This window comes from Ovis aries, chromosome 5 (assembly GCF_016772045.2).
Source record: "Ovis aries strain OAR_USU_Benz2616 breed Rambouillet chromosome 5, ARS-UI_Ramb_v3.0, whole genome shotgun sequence".
NCBI lineage: Eukaryota > Metazoa > Chordata > Mammalia > Artiodactyla > Bovidae > Ovis > Ovis aries.
Window position 1 is genome coordinate 41,003,021 of NC_056058.1, and position 16,249 is coordinate 41,019,269.

The following is a 16,249-nucleotide window of genomic DNA, read 5'->3' on the forward strand; positions in this document are numbered from 1 at the left end:
TGGCCCTGCCCAGGCAAGGCGGTCCAGCCTTAAAAGGAGCCTGGTAGAGCCCAGGGGAACTGGTGTCTCCTGTCTGCGGCTCTGCACCCATCAGACTCACGCCAGTGCGGTGGGTAGGGGTGTTGGTGGAGTCCCTGCCTGCACCTGTGTGGCACCTGGGCCGGTAAGGCCTGGAGGTAAGGGGGCTGCTTCCCATGGTGCGACTTGGCTTCTGTTTTCTTGGGGCCCTCAGGTTCCACGCCTGCCCACCCCACCTTGGTTGTGAGGCTGCTGTTTACTGGGCTCACAGTCCCCTGGGGACAGACACCCTCAAGCTTGGCAGAGAAGCTGGTTCCTGGCAAACAGACGGGGACATGGGGCAGAAGCTGCTGGCCCCACTTCTCTCACTACATAATCTGGGTAGGAGTGGCCACCCCTTCTGGGCCTTGGCTTGCCCACCTGTACAGCGGCTGTGTGAGTCCTGCGGGGGAGGTCGCCCCGGTCTGGGATCAGGAGTGCCCCGGCATGTGGGGTGATCCAGTCTCCACCCTTCCCCTGCACTGCGAGCAGCCCTGCCAGACTCGCAGCTGGAGGCACATCGGATGGAAGAAGAGACTGAGGTTCAGAGGGGGCCCACAGCTGGCCAAGGGGCAGGTCAGGACAGAGATTCCCATCCCCCACCGCCCACCACCCCAGCCAGGAACAGAAGCCCAGCCCACTGTGTACCCTTCCCTGTGGACCAACCACAGCACCCAGTGGGCTGATTCTCCCGCAGACTCAGGGGCCCTGTGGTGAAAGCAGGTCCTCTGCACCTCGGCCAAGGATCAGACACCACAGCCGTGTGCTGGGAACACCTGCCTCCATCTTGAGCCTCAGTGTGCCTGGGCCCCAACCATCCCAAAGCTTTCGGACACCTTTATGTCCTCATTTGGCCATTTATTGGAAGTGGGCTGGGGGGCGTCCCCCCATCCTGTGATGTCCCCTGCTTCCTGGAAGAAGATGGGCTCAGAGTGGTTAAGTGGGATTTGAATTTAAACCCAGCTAAATCCCCAGAGACTAGGACGCTGGGCTGGTCCCAGTAAGGATCTCTCAGGAGAAATGGCCCCAGAGTGTGGGCTGAGCCAGGTGGCCTGGGTGGGGGTTTGGACTTGGACCTGCCTCTGAGGAACAGCAGCTGGCTCATGCACCAGCCCTGTGACCTGCCCCTCTCAGACAGATGGCCCCTCTCTGAGCGATGCTGGGAGGCGGTGGGGAGGCCCAGAGGGTTTAGGGGTGAGTTCTGGCTCGGGCTTTGTGGGCTGGGGCCTTGGGTGCCAGGGGCAGTGCAGCGTGGCTCAGCAGCCACCCTCCCTCTGCAGCGGTGTCGTCTTTCTCTTCCTCCTCTGAACTTTGTTTCTCGAGCCCAGGTGGGGCCTAGGAGGAGGGGGTGCACCTGCTTCCCAGGGTGGGGCCCTGTTCCCTAGCAACCCGGGCCAGGGCGAGGCTGGGAGGCCTCTGTGCCAGCCAGGAAGCCAGAGCCAGGCTTGGAGTCTGTGGGGCTGAGAGCGCGGGTGAGGCTGGGGCAAAGGAGGGTGGGATGGACACTAAGGTGGGGGGTGGGGAGTGGAAGTCTTGCTTGGGTGGGGAGCTCTGCTTTTGGCATGGGGGTTTGTGTGTCATCGGCACCTTCTGACCCCAGTGGGTCCCTCCGGGTACAGGGAGGAAGTCCTCATCCCCACCCCAGCCACCTCTGGGTTCAATGGGCTTCCAGGAACTGGGGGTCCTCCCCTCGCTCTGAGCCCCCTGGCTGGATCTGAGGCTGGTCTATGTCCTTCCCATGCTGCCCCTGCCCAGGGGAGCAGAGGCCAGTCCCTGAGCTTTACCAGGGGCCCAGTCTCTACCCTGGTCTTCAGGACCCCAAATCCATTGGCCCTGAACCCTGACCCTCTAAGGAAGGGGCCTGATCACACCCCTGGGGCCAGAGGCACAGCTCACCCCCGCTGATTCTGGGAATTCGGGGGTTTCTGGAGAGACGCTTAGCACCAGCCAGAGACTTGCTTGGGGAGGGCTTGAGCAGCCTACGACACCCCCTTCCATTGGGCTGGGGTCTGACTGGGGCTCACTGGAGGGGGTGGGGTGGTCTCAGCATGAGGGGGAGTGTCCAGCCTCAGAGAGGGCAGCTGGAATCCCGTGGGGGTGGGGCAGAGACTCGGCCCAGAATCCAGGTGTGTTAAGGGGCCCTGCTACCAGGGTCTTGGGGACCTTAGCCCAGAGGGACAGAAGAGGAACCCCAAGAGCCTGTCCCTGCTGTGTGACTGGCCCTGTCTGAGCCTCAGGCCCCTCCAGCAGGCCTTTGCCCGAGGGCAGGAGGCCAGTTGCAGTGATGAGGAAGCAGGTATGTGGCCCAGGGGCCATAAACCCAGTTTCAGTTTTGGTATCAACAGGGTACAGAGTTGGGACTGGGGAGGAGCAATCCGGGGAAGCTTCCTGGAGGAGGAGGTAACTGCCCAGCTTCAGAACCTGTTGCTGTGTCACTCCCTGTGTGACCCCTTTCAGGGCCTTGGTTTCCTCTGCTTCATGTTGGGCACAGAATGATCCCCAGGTCGCAGGCTCTCGTGAGAGGCCGACAAAGTGCTGGCATGAGATGCCCAGTTGGGAGGAGCCACTCGAGGATTTGGAAGTCTTTAATTACTAGTACAACTCATTTGCACAGTTTGTGAGACCTCCAGGAAGGCGGTTTCTTCTCCAGTGTGGAGAAAAATGAACTTGAATGAACTCTAATCCTGGTGGTTTCTTCTTCTGTGTGCCAGGCACCTGCTTGGGCCTCCCCAGGCCCTGATGTGGAGTTAGCATAGTCCCACCTTACAGACTGAGGCTTGGCAAGGGAGTGCCTGCCCCAAGGTCACTCTGAGATCAGTGGTAGATCCAGGGTTTAAAAATTAAAAGCATCAGCCACTGCTATAAAAGCATTTATCTGGTGCCTACCGCATACCAGGCTGAACCTGCATGGCGGCAGCCTCTCGTGGTGGCAGCCGCGTGCTCTGGACCTACCTACCATCCAGAGGGACATTGGGGTCGGTGGGAAACTGGAGGAGACTTGCCCAAGGACACAGGCAAAGAGGGACCCCACCCTGCTGGCCTCAGTGCATCACCCAGAAGGAATGGGCTGAGGAGGGATGTGTCCCCCGCCCTGCCCCACCCACCAGGAGACCCGACACCCTCTGGGCGTGCAGTTCTTTTTCCTGGAGTTAATGTCCCCTGTGGCTTATAAAGTCTCCTGGGTGAGCCTCTGCCCACTCACTAAGCAAACATTTCTGCATCAACCCCACCATGCCTGCACTCTCCTGCATTCCCCAGGAGTTCAGGGCATGGGGACCAGACCTGCCCTCCAAGGTGGGCTGGGGCTAGGGGGAAAGCCTGGAGGGGCAGCCGGCTCTCTGCTTGAATGAACTCTAACCCTGGCCCCTGGGCACGCGGAGTAAGAGTCAGGTAGCCTTTATTAAGCACTTGCTGTGTACCAGACTCTGGGCTACTGGGAGAGATGCTCACCTGGGCCCCTGGGAGGGAGGGAGGCCCCTAGGAGAGAGCTGATGGCTTGCAGTGGAAGGTGACAGGCCTTAAACAATCTTCTCCTTGCAAAGATGTATAAACACCCAGCCACTCTCAAGTCTTTGGGATAGAGGCTCAGCCCTCTTGGCTAGAACTTATCACCTAAGCCTGCTTGTTTTTAAATATTTTTTTCCTAGTTATAGTTTCAGTATTTAAAAGACTGCATGATAAGAGTGAGTTGATTGTAGCATGGATCCCCATGATCGATTTTAGGTTGCTTGGTGTCACTTTTCCAGCTCAGGGAGGGTCTGCAGTTTTCTTTTAAAACCACATTTCACTTTCACAAGCAAGTTGCTGTAAAGAGGCAGCGATGTACCCAGTAGCCTTGGTGGCATCAGGGGGCTGAGGACGGGGACAAGGGCTGCTTGAGGAGTTGAGAACAGCTTAGCTTCCTTTCCTCAGCTGTACTGGGCCAAGTACACATGGGATGCTCAGGCCACAGGCTCCAAGGGTAGAGACAGTCTGGAGGGGCTTCCTGGAGGAGCTCCCTGGACTGCAGCTAAGGAGACTGTGGAAAAGCAGAAACCAAGGTCCTCCCAACAGAAGGAGGAAAGGGTCAGATTTGGGGTCTGGTGCCTGTAGTTCGTGGATTTGAGTTGAGGTGGTGGCCTTGAGTGCCCTGGGCAGGGTGTGAAAACTGCAGCCTGGAGATGCCAGGAGTCATGGAGGTGTGAGAGCAGCTGCCTGGCCTCCACAAAGGCTCCTGGAGACGTGCTCAGAGGGAGCCCCAACTCCTGGTGGGGCTGGGCCTCCTGGGGCACTGGGTCAGGGTTTTGCCTAGCCCTAAGGGACAAGGCCCAAGGTACTCCTTAGCTGGGCCAAGTTTTATGGTGCTGAGGCCACAATCATCTGGATGGGACAAGGTGTCCCTCTGGGCAAGTTCAAGGAGAGAGCCAGATATGGGATTCTCTGTCTAATCACACCCCTCTCTGGGCCTCAGTTTCCCCACTTGAAATCCCTCAGTGAGAGGTGGGGCCATCTGTAAATGTCAGATGAAACAAAGAATCACAGAAGCAACCTCAAGATGTGTGTGCCCTTACAGAGAGTTTGTCGGGGGGTAGCCCGCCTTGGGTCTGGACCCAGCGAGCTGGCACCCAACAGGGTATGCAGTGTCTGGGAGAGGAGGTGGGAGGGGTGCCTGCAAATGTTAGACACACAGGGGGCGAGCTGTTAATCAGTACAGAGGCCCCCAGGGATTCAGGTGTGGCTGGATCCAGGAGCTGAAACAATGTTTTTAGGGTGCTGTGTTGCAGTTGGGGGTGCTCTTAAGCAAGGTGTGTCCTCAAGGGCAAATATGGCCCCCCAACAGTTCTGTCTCATCCTATCAGCCTCACAAGCCCAATGAGGAAGAGGGTCCAATTTTCCACTTTAATTGAAAAGTCTCAGAGTTTAATGTCGTTAGCCAGGTTGGGTCACATGTCCATCCCTGTACAAATAACAGAGGTCCAAATATAGAATGCTCTGATTGGCAGGGCTGAGTCATTTACCCATCCCTGAGCCAATCACAGAGGCCACTTGGCCAGGACTTTGTCCTTAGAGGGAGAGGGACTACATTTCTCCCCAAGTTCTCTGACCTGGTAATCCACACATCCTTCTCCTCCTTCAGTGAGCCCAGATCATCTCCACCCTGGGAGCCTGTGGTGGGCAGAGACCTCCCTCCGAACATGGACCGAGTTACCAGATATCCCATCTTCGGCATCCCTCACTCATCCCGCATGGCCGGTGCGGCCTTTGATGGTGACACCAGCTACACATTTGAGCTGGTGGGCGTGGGGCCCATGGCCAGTGCCTGGAGCCAGGACGAGACACCAGCATGGCCCACTGACCACGAAGCCTCCCTGGAAATGACACGGACTGGGACGTCCCGCAGCCTGCATGTCTTCCCTGGCCAGACAGCCCCATGGCCACCCTGCCCCCAGGATAATGAGGATGAGGAGATGAAGGTCTACCACCTGGAAGCCAGGGACACCCCACCCTGGCAGCCACAGAACCTGGAGCGGGAGCGCCAGGCAGTCATTCAGGGCCAGGCCGTCAGGAAGAGTGGCACAGTGGCCACGCTCCATGGTGCCCCTGACCACAGGGAGCCCGGGGGCCCCAGCCAACCACAGTCCACGCCCCTGGAGGAGAACGAGATAGACAGGGAGCAGATCGACTTCCTGGCAGCCAGGCGGCAGTTCCTGAACCTGGAGCAGGCGAACCCCCAACCTGGAGCAGCCCACACCAATGCAAGTGTTCTCCGGAGCCCCCAATCCAGGGTGGCCCATGCAAAAACAGGGGTCTCTCGAAACGCCCCACCTGGGGTGGCCCACATGAATCCAGAGGTTCCTCAGAGCCCCCAACCTAAAGTGGCCCATGTAAATACAGTGGCCTCTCAGAGTTCCCCACCTGGGACCAGTCAGGCCTCTAAGACCCTTAGCAGGCCACCCCTGGCCAATGGGTATGTCCTCCCAGTCAAACCCCAGGTGAAGGAGGTGGTCACAGAAGAGAAGAGGGTTCACCCTTTGCCCACCAGGTCTGTTGCCCAAGCCCTGCAGGACCCCAGTTCCTGGTCCAGAGAAAAGTCCCCAGAGCCCCTCAAGGAGACGCCCATTGAGCGGGAGATCCGACTGGCACAGGAGCGAGAGGCAGACCTCCGAGAGCAGAGGGGGCTTCAGCGGGCAGCCAGCCACCAGGAGCTGGTGGAGATCCCAGCCAGGCTCCTGCTGAGCAAGGTGAGCCTGGCTGCAGCACCACGGCGGGACAGGGGCCGTCCATCACTCTACGTACAGCGGGACATTGCTCAGGAGTCTCGGCGTGAGGAGGATCACCGGCGGGAGGGGCTGCAGGCGGGCCGGGCATCCACACCTGACTGGTCCTCCGAAGGACCCCAGCCCAGACTCCGAAGAGTCCACAGCTCAGACTCCATCCTCAGCCCAACCCCAGATGCCCATGCGGCCAGCCCGGCCCCAGAGGTGAGGAAGGTGAGCCGTATCCCACCTGATGCCTACCAACCGTACCTGAGGCCTGGGATGCCCCCAGGAGAGTCCCCTGCCTCGCACGCCTACTGCAGGCCCAGCAACCTCTCAGCAGATGAAGCCAGGCCAATGGGCTCTCCCAAAGCTGCAGGGTCTCAGAGACGTCCCTCAGAATCCTCTGCAAAACCCTCAGGCATGAAGCAGGAGCCCCCCCGGGGACCCCTGCATGCCAGCAGGGGTGTCCTGAGACAGGAGTACTTCCATCTGCGGCCCCTGCGGTTCAGAGTCCCGGATGAACCTGAGAGACCTGAGGCCCCCCGAGTTTGGGGCTGGGAGGTGGCAGGGGCCCCAGCACTGAGGCTACAGAAGTCCCAGTCATCTGAGCTGCTGGAGAGGGAAGTGGAGAATGTCCTGCGACGGGAGCGGGAGATGGCTGAGGAGCGGCGGAGTGCTCTGTACCCTGAGGTCTTCTCGGATGAGTGCTATGACCATGACTCTCGGAGCTCCTCCCGCACATCCAGTGAGAACGGGTCCCGGGAAAGGCTGCTTTGTGCAGAGTCTCAGAGGAGGGTGGCAGGAGGAGTATGAGGGTGCCAGGAGAGGGTGAGGGTGGGGGAACGTCTGGGGGACTTCATTCACTTCCTGGGTTGACTGGTCTGTCCACTTGTCTGTCTGCTGAAGCAGTAGATTTTGGAGAAAGATGTTAACTTTGCCTTGAGTTTTTTGCTTTATGGATTTGGAGACTTTGTTGTTAGGTGCATAGAGGTTTGCAGATGTTCTAGCCTCTCAATCAATTGATCCTTTTTGTCCATGTGAACTGCCCCCACCCGGTGTCACTTTCTAGTGTTTTTCTCCTTGCATGGTCAGCCCATCTGTGGATCCAGTTTCTCCTGACTGGCTATTCTGATCTGATCTACCAGTTTTCCCAACCAGCTGTCTGCTCTGTCTGTCTGTCCATTCACTCATCTCCTTAACTGGTCCAGCCTCTCAGCCAGAATCTGTGTCTCTTTGGCTGAGTCCTCACAGATGTTATGCCCTCAGGAGACTCTAGGACCCTCCGTGATGCCCTTTCATTCCTCCCCTCCCCCACCCCCACCAGGCATCACAGGCAGCTACTCAGTGTCTGAGTCACACTATTTCACCCCCATCCACCTGCACTCGGACCTGGTGTGGACGGTGGAGGCCCCAGCTGAGGATGCTCTCCAGCAGAGAAAGAAGAAGGAACAGTGGGTGAGTCTTGAGTTCTGCCATCCCCCTGGAGGCCTGGCTGAGGTCTGACTCTCCATTAGGGGCAGAGAAGTTCAGGCGAGGTGCACAGTGGATAAACCAAGTTTCTCTTCATGTCTGGGCTGTATAAGCAGAGTACTCACCATGAGGTTGTTCCCCCTGAACCAAAGGCTGAGGATGAGCTCTGCTTGGAGGAGAGCAGTGGCAGTGTATCAAAATGATCCTTATCATTTTCATGTGTTTATTACCATCAACATCATTTCTGATTATTATTCACATCATATGATGGATGTCTCAGGGCTCTGCAAGCACCGTGCCTTTAACATCTGGAGGGATTTTTGTTTCCCTTTTGTTGAGAAAGCCATACTTACGCGTGCCCAGGGTCATACAGGGCTTCCTAAGTGGCGCTAGTGGTGAAGAACCCGCCTGCCAAAGCAGGAGACGTAAGAAATGCAGGTTGGATCCCTGGGTTGGGAAGATCCCTCGGAGGAGGGCGTGACAACCCACTCCGATTTTTTTTTTTTTTTTTTTAGTTCTACCAGTTTATTGCGATCAACACATCTCCCTCCACCCTCATGCACGTGTGCTCAGTCATGTAACCCTGTGGACTGTAGCCTGCCAGGCTCCTCTGTCCATGGACTTTTCCAGGCAAGAATACTGGATGGGTTGCCATTTCCTTTTCCACCACTCCAATATTTTTGCCTGGAAAATCCCGGACAAAGGAGCCTAGTGGGCTACAGTCCATAGCGTCACAAAGAGTTGAACATGACTGAGTGACTAAGCACCCACGCAATGTCATATAGCCCGAGTTCCCAAGCCAGTGCTTGAACCTAGGCCTGACTCCAAACCCTACATTAGTAACCATGAGGCCGTCTTCTCTCTGGACAGGAACTGTTACACTACAAAGAATAACACCCTCTCCAGCCTTGCCCATGTGGTGCTCACAGTCTTGCCTAGTGGTTTGGGGCAGAGTGGAGCCTGGGGACCTGGGTTCAAGTCCCAGTCCTGCTGCTTGCTGACTATGTGATGGGCAAGACTCTGGCCTTCTCTGACCCTCAGTCTCCTTCCCTGTGAAATGAGTGTGATAATAAGAACGTCCCCCTTCAAACCTTAGGGCAGGGCTGGCCACAGCAAGAGCTCTGTAAATGTCAGTTGTCTTTGTTATGATGAAGTTTACAAACAGAAAACAGTTGCAAATGATGGGCAATGCTTCAATGAGGGGGACAACATGAGGGAACAGCATAGTGGGTGGTTTTGAGTTTGGGGTGATTGAAGAACACTTGGGGGACCAAAGTGGGCAGGGAAGGCCTTACCTTCTGCCCCAAATGTGACTGTGCATCGAGTCCAGTGGGGAGGGCTGGAAGGCCCCGGGGACTAACATATGTTCCTTTCCTGTAGTATGCCGGCATCAATCCCTTGGATGATGTCAACTCAGAGGTGAGTGTGCCCCTGGGGCAAGGACCTGGGTCTTCCTCCTCTTCCCCTGCATCAGTGCCCCCTGTCCCCTGGCATCAGGGTCATGGGAAGCCTTTCTTCTGGGTGTGGGTACTTGCCCTGGTATCTTCTTGATTGGTGGTGTCTGCCTGAGGTGGACTTTTCTGTGATCTGCTTTTGATGCCTGCCATAGGCACAGACTGTGGAAAGAGGGTCCACCTGCTGCCTTTTGAGGAGATGGTTTTGGGGCAGGCTTCGCCCAAGACAGGGATATTTTCTTTGAGGGAGGGGTCCACCTGAGAGTGTATAGAAGGTCACTTACCTCAGTGGTTTCGGGGAATACATTTGTGACCCTCTCTGCGTGCAATGCAGGAAACTTGAGTTTGATCCCTGGGTTGGGAAGATCCCCTGGAGAAGGGAATGGCAACCCACTCCAGTGTTCTTGCCTGAAGAATCCCACAGACAGAGGAGTCTGTCAGGCTACAGTCCATGGAATCACAAAGAGTCTGACATGACTGAGCAACTAAGACTTTCACTTTCATTTTGACCTGAGTCCACAATGCCGGCCCGGGCATTTCCCTCCTGTGGGGTTCATCATGAGTTAGCACATTCCTTTGCGCTGTTACTAGGAGTGGAGGGTCTGAAACAGGAGGCGGCGGTCCTACTCTAACCGTTCTCCAGGCCTCTCCTAGGGGTTAGCGGTCGGGGGAGATGTTTGGGGGTTTAGAGCCCTGAGGAAACTCCATGCCTCCTTTTTGCAGATTCTAGAGGCCACACGGGTGACCCGACACAGGAATGCCATGGCAGAGCGCTGGGAAGCCGGGATCTATGCCAGCGAGGATGAGGACTGAGCCTGGGCCGGCGCTGCCGTGGCCCTGGGGAGCTGCTGAGTCCCTGCCTTAGGACCTAGATCCCCGTTTAAACCCACACCCGAGACCTACGTGTCTCCTGCTGACAGTCCCAAGGGTGGATGCATTTGTGGGGTGTGGGGTTTCTTTCCCATTTTCATTTTCCTGGAGAAATTGCTGTGCTTTGGGATGACTCCTTCTGCTCCTGTGACTTTGTCAAACGCTCTTGAGTTCCAGGAGGAAAGAGACCAGTCCCCTCACCTCCTGATATAATTATTATGGCTGGTCTGAGAGGGGAGACACCCTAACCCTTCTCCCTCTGGGAAGTCCCAAACTGACAGGGGCGACCTGCCTGGCTCCAGCCCTCGGAAACCTCCAGTCTGAGGGAGGAGGCCTGAGCACCCCAATCCGAGGGTCTCGTGGCCCCCTCCGCAGCACACCCAGCACAGCTCTGATGTTATGGGATCCCATGGGGATAGCGCCCCAGCCCCGGGCATTGAAAAGTGCTTGATTTAGGGGCTTCTGTCCTACCTGAAACAAAGCAGCTGCTGGGGTCCCTGCCTGGAGTGGGCGTGCCCTGAGCCTCTGCCTGCTTCACTTCTCCAGGTGACATCACTGCCCCACCATTTCACCTCCCCAGTGTGAGGCATACAGAAGGTGCTCAAGTAGTGCTTGTTCATGAGTTCAGTTCTCCCACGTTGCCTAGTCAGTCACTCTCAGAGCGCTTATTCAGCGCCAGCTGGGTCCCCAGTCCCTCTGGCTCCAGGGGCGGTGGTTGGAGAGGGGTCGTTATTAGGCTCTGAACATATACCACAGGCACCACTCCCGAAGATTAGATCATTCCCGGGAATCACCCGGTAGTGCTGACCCTTGTGTGGCTGGGGGCCCCTTTGCCCACCCTGCCTCGATTTCCTCCATGCATGGGGGGTGGTGATGCGACCTCTTCCGCTCCCCCAACCCGGACCTCAGGGGTGAAACCCCAGTACCTGTGCCTGGACCCCAGAGGGACCCTGACAGCAGCCCTTCACCCTCCAACCCGAACCCCCAGGCTCCAGACTAGTAGCAACTGGGGATGCCCACCCCCAGGGTCTGTCCCCACCCGCTGCCCGCCCGCACCCCACGGCCCGCACCCCCTTCCAAGACAGGGAAGCCACCTCAGCTCTTCTGAGAGCTATTCTTGAGAGCGGCCCACGCGGGGCGGGGAGGCGGTGCACCCAAAATAGTTGAGGCTGGGGGCGAGGGCGTCCCTGGGGGTGAGGTCGAGAGGGGCTGCCAGGGGCAGAACAGATCCGCTGAGGGAGGGGCTCCCTGTCCTCGGGGGGCCCCAGTCTAGGAAGGAGGCAGTGTCTGTATTCAGGGGGATGCCAGTCTGATGGAGGAGGGGACTTGTCCTCAGGGGGACCCCAGTCTAGGGAGGAGGCAGGGCCTGTGTCTAAGGGACCCCAAGCCTGAGGGAGGAGGGGCCTGTGTCCTGTGGGAGCACTGGATCTGGCAGCATGCCTTCTGCCTGGTCCAAGGTCCGCTTTTCTCTGGGGTTCTCACTGTTCTGTTCTAGCCCCAGGAACCAAATGTGCCCCCACCCCAGCCTTTTAGGAAGGCAGTTTTGGGGTCTTGAATATAACCTGGGCCTCACCGGTTCCTCCCCCATCTCCTACCACATCTGCTCCTCCTCCACCCCGGTGCCCACCGGCTGCTCCCCCTGGTCCCCCTTCTCTGAGGATGCCAGTCTCTGGGGGTGATTGGAACTAGCAGGAACAGAGGGCTTAGACCAGCACAGCTTGGTTTTCTGACAGTCCTGAGGTCAGGAGTCCGGCTCAGGCCTCACGGGGCTGAATGCAGGTGTGGGCAGAGCTGGTCCCTCTGGGGGCTCCCGGGGAGCACCGTCTCCCTTTTCCAGCTTCTAGAGGCGCCCCATCCCTGGCTCGTGGCCCCTCCCTCTATCCTTACAGCCAGCAGAGCAGTTTCTCCTGTCTCTCTGCCTCTGACCCTACCCCTCCCTCTTATAAGGACCATATGATGACACTAGGTCCGCTGGAAATCCAGGGTCGTCCGAATCTCAGGGGCCTTAAATTAATCCCTCCTGAAAAGTCCCCTCTGCCCTATGAGGTGACACGGCCACAGGCCTCAGGACCAGGATGGGGACATCTTTGGGGCTGTTACTCTGCTGACCAGACACAGAAGGACACACATTGTCTGATTCCATTCACAGGAGGTCCCTGGAGGAGTCAAATCTGCAGAGACAGGAAGTAGATGGTGGGGCCAGGGGGTAGGGGAGGGGATGGGGAGTCATTGTTTCATGGGGACAGAGTTTCAGTTTAGGAGGACCGGAAAATACTGGAGATGATGGTGGGGCTGGTTACACAACAGTGTGAGTGTGCTTAATGCCAATGAGCTGTGCTTTTATGTTGTGTGTATTTTGCCACAGTTATTTTAAAAAGAGAAAGAAAAAAAAAGTGTTGTCTCTCTCGAAGGCCTCAGAAGGACCTTGGAAAAGATCCAGGAATGATGCATTTACTGGCTTAAAACCTGAGGAGTGTCCTGAAAAGGGCACTGTCCTTGAAATTCTCGATTCACCCTCACAGGCACATTTCAGGAGGCCAGTGGGAAGGTCTTGTTTTTTGATGATTCACTTTTGCTTAATTCTTTTCACTGGGCTGTGCCTTCGGGGAAGGGAGGGAGAATTCTATTCACCTGCCAGGCTGCCTTGTCCCACAGGGGCTCAGCAAGAGGTTTTTTTGTTTTTTTCTGGTGAGAGGTTTCAGTGAAGTCTTAGTGCAATTCCCAACAGAGGGAGGGTCTGTCTGGATGAAGGACAAAGTGGAGACAGAGGCTGCATCCACAGGTCCCTGCTCTCTCTTTCCTGGTTTCCTCCCAGATGGAGGTATGTGATCTGGGGAGGGAGGGAGTTTTCTCCAAGGCCATTAGAAAGGCTGAAACATAAGCCCGGTTTCCAGCTGAAAAGCCAGAACCTTTCCTCGCTCTCAGCATTTTTCACCTTCTCCTTTGGCGGTGTTTCTCTTATTCCATTAACTCCTGCAGGACCACGTGGCGATCAGGATCCAGGAGCTGGGCTGGGGCTGTGGCTCTGGGTTCTGGTGTGCCTTTGTCACTATCACTCCCTATGCACATCTGTCTGCTTGTGCTGTGTGACAACCATCCCTCGGTGCTCTGATAGCAGCTGCTATGAGCTCAGGATTCTGTGGTCAGCTGCGGGATTGCTGCTGGGTCTGGAGGACCCCAAGCCACATATCCGTTGGCCTGGGTGGCAGGGGGAGGGCTGTGAGATAACATTCAGATGCCCAGTTCTATTGAAAATCAAGCCAACCGTAAATGACGTTTCCAGTATAAGTATATCCCATGCAATATTTGGGACATTCTTATGCTAAGTAGCATAAGCATTAGATAGTATCACCGACCCAATGGGCATGAGTTTGAGCAAACTCCAGGATACGGTGAAGGACAGGGAAGCCTGGCGTGCTGCAGACCATGGGGTCACAAAGAGTCGGACACAACTTAGTGACTGAACAACAACAGCAACATGCTAAATAAAAAATCACACACTGTCTATCTGAAGGTATGGATAGCCTGGGTTTGTATTTGTGGAGTCTGTGGCCCTGGACAGGGTGCCACAGCCAGGTCTCGTCAGGCTCATCCCCAAGGAGCTTGCTCACAGGAGTCTTGGGCACAATAGGAGAGGTTCCAAGGCACAGATGCTTGGGTGCTCGTGTCAGTCTGGGCGTTGTCCCTCCGGTGGTGCCAGGGGTGTGGCCAGCCCTGAGTCAGGGCAGACGGGGACTGCCAGGCTGGGTGGTGACCAGCACTTCATCCACCTGGCAGGGCAGGTGCGCCTTACATCGTCCTGCCCCTTGGAGGTGATGGGCAAAATGTACTGGACTGAAAAGTGTGTGGACACCCAGCCCTGTGGCTTAAGGTCCAGCTCTGAGGCTTGGGGAGCCCACGTGCTGCAAATTCTGAAGCCCGTGTGCTCTAGAGCCTGTCCTCCACAACAAGAGAAGCCACCGCAGTGAGAAGCCCACACACCGCAACAAAGAGTAGCCCACGCTCACCACAGCTAGGGAAAGCCTGTGTGCAACAAAAGCCTAGTGCAGCCAAGAAAAATAAAATGGCCCACATAAAAAAAAAAATCTAAAAAACAAAATTAAAAAAGTAAAAACACCCATTATCTCTACACAGTTTCTGAGCATTGGAAGGCCAGCTCAGTGGGGCTGGGTCCTCAGCTCAGGGTCCCACCAGGCTGCAATTGATGTGTTGGATGCATTCTCGTCTGAAGGCATTTTTTCCAGGCCCCTTTTTTGGGTACTGGCAGAAATGTTTTACATTTGTAGGACTAAGGTCCAGGTATTATTGCTGGCCACCCCCAAGTCTTTGCCACATGGTCCCTCCACCAGCAGGTCATTATGTGGATATTTGCTGCTCCCAGGCCTTCATGAAAGCCTCACCTGATTAGGCCAGGCCCACCCAAGGTGATCACTCTTTCAGTCAGTTTGAGGTCAGCTGATTTGGGGACCTTAATCATACTTGAAGAAGCTCATCACCTTTACCAATAACATTCCACCCACACTCAAGGAGATTATTCAGGGTGTGCACCCAGGGGCCAGAATCATGGGGACAACTCAAAGAGTTCTGGCCATTTTGGGGGGACCTAGCATAGGGTTGAGGGCATGGGATCTAATGGGAAAGGTTGGGTCTGAACTTCATCCCCAATTTGAACCTCACCCTCATCAAGTTACCATGAGTAAACTGGCCTCTTCCAGTAAAACCTAGTCTCCCTTCCAGTAAAGGTGAGGTAACCCATTTACCCACAGGCCTCGGGGGCCCATGAACGAGGGGTTTGGCAGTTCTTAACCCTTCAGGTCTCATACTGAATGGCAGAGGGGCAGATTTAGAACAGAGGCCTCTCTTGGTCTCGATGTTTACATCCTTTTTTCTCTCTCTTTTAAAAGATTTGCTAATATTTAAAAACCAGGAAATTTTTATAAAAATCTGGATTTCTCACTTTTCTTGAGGAAGCTGAGCATGGCTGTGGCTGGGCAGCTCCCAGCAGATTCTGTGGGGAGAACCATCCCTCGGGTTTCACCACATTTCTCTTCTGCAAGAGAAGTGAGGAAACTATAATTGGATAAAAATTAGCGAGGGCAGTGCTGAGAGCAGTTTCTTTAAAAATAAATCCTCCTTTGCATCTTTTTTAACTTTCCATGCTCCCCCACCTCCATCTGCCTCTCAGACAGGCTGATGCCTGGACCCAATAGCATATTTCCAGGCAGCGCCTTCTGTCGTTGTTCAGTCGCTCAGTCCTATTGGACTCTCTGTGATCCCAAGGACTGCAGCACACCAGGCTTCCTGTCTTTCACCATTTCCTGGGGTTTGCTCAAACTCAGGTCCACTGAGCCATCCAACCATCTCATCCTCTGTCTCCCCCTTCTCTTTATGCTTTCAACCTTTCCCAGCATCAGAGTGTTTTCCAATGAGTTGGCTGTTCACATCAAGTGGCCAAAGTATTGGAGCTTCAGCTTCAGCATCAGTCCTCCCAGTGGGTATTCAGCATTGATTTTCTTTAAGAGTGCCCTCTAGTGGGACTGAATTTGGGGATAAAAACAGGGTCAGAGCTCTGAGGTTATTTGTGGGGTCCTGTGCCCTAGTTTTCAAAGGTGGTTGCTGCTGTGGGTTAGGTAAGCCCCCTTCCCTAGATTCACGTCTAATGAAAACTCAGAATATGACCTCACCTGGGGACCAGTCCGACTAGTCAGGGGTCTTTGGATTGCAAGAAAAAAAGGTTGAAGCAAACTCTACTCAAATGGGCTTTGGTGATACTGGGATTTACTGGTTCACATAAATGAATAGTCAAAGTATGACAGCTGCAGGCTCAGCTGGTTCCAGCCCCCAAACAGGGTATTCTTCTTCACCTCTGAGAGCCCCAGATTCAAGACCCAGCTCTGCCAGCCTCAGTTTCCTCATCTATAAGGAGACTCTGGTGCCTCAGATAGTAAAGAATCTGCCTGCCAATGTGGGAGACCTGGGTTTGATCCCTGGGTTGGGAGGATCCCCTGGAGAAGGGAATGGCAACCCACTTCAGTATTCTTGCCTGGAGAATCCCATGGACAAAGGAGCCTGGTAGGTCACAAAGAGTCGGACACAACTGAACGACTAATGCTTTCAAGAAGTAGTCTCGCTGACCCCTCCATAGGTGGGTGGTTATGA

The 16,249-nt window shown here is 55.6% G+C and overlaps 1 protein-coding gene across 3 annotated transcripts; it reads left to right on the forward strand.

Moving 5' to 3' along the window:
- The first annotated feature begins 31 nt into the window (after positions 1 to 31).
- MISP (mitotic spindle positioning) lies at positions 32 to 13,603 on the forward strand. 3 transcript variants are annotated; one of them, XM_015096008.4, is made up of 5 exons: positions 32 to 176; positions 5,174 to 7,041; positions 7,621 to 7,751; positions 9,147 to 9,185; positions 9,944 to 13,603. In XM_015096008.4, exons 2-5 carry the CDS (start codon positions 5,232 to 5,234, stop codon positions 10,031 to 10,033), a joined length of 2,070 nt encoding a protein of 689 aa, XP_014951494.2. In that variant the 5' UTR covers positions 32 to 176; positions 5,174 to 5,231; the 3' UTR covers positions 10,034 to 13,603. The 3 variants fall into 3 exon arrangements, with proteins under 3 accessions (XP_014951494.2, XP_042106371.1, XP_027825938.1); XM_042250437.2 differs by lacking the exon at positions 32 to 176 and adding an exon at positions 225 to 399; XM_027970137.3 differs by lacking the exon at positions 32 to 176 and adding an exon at positions 1,493 to 1,529.
- The last annotated feature ends 2,646 nt before the right edge of the window (positions 13,604 to 16,249 follow it).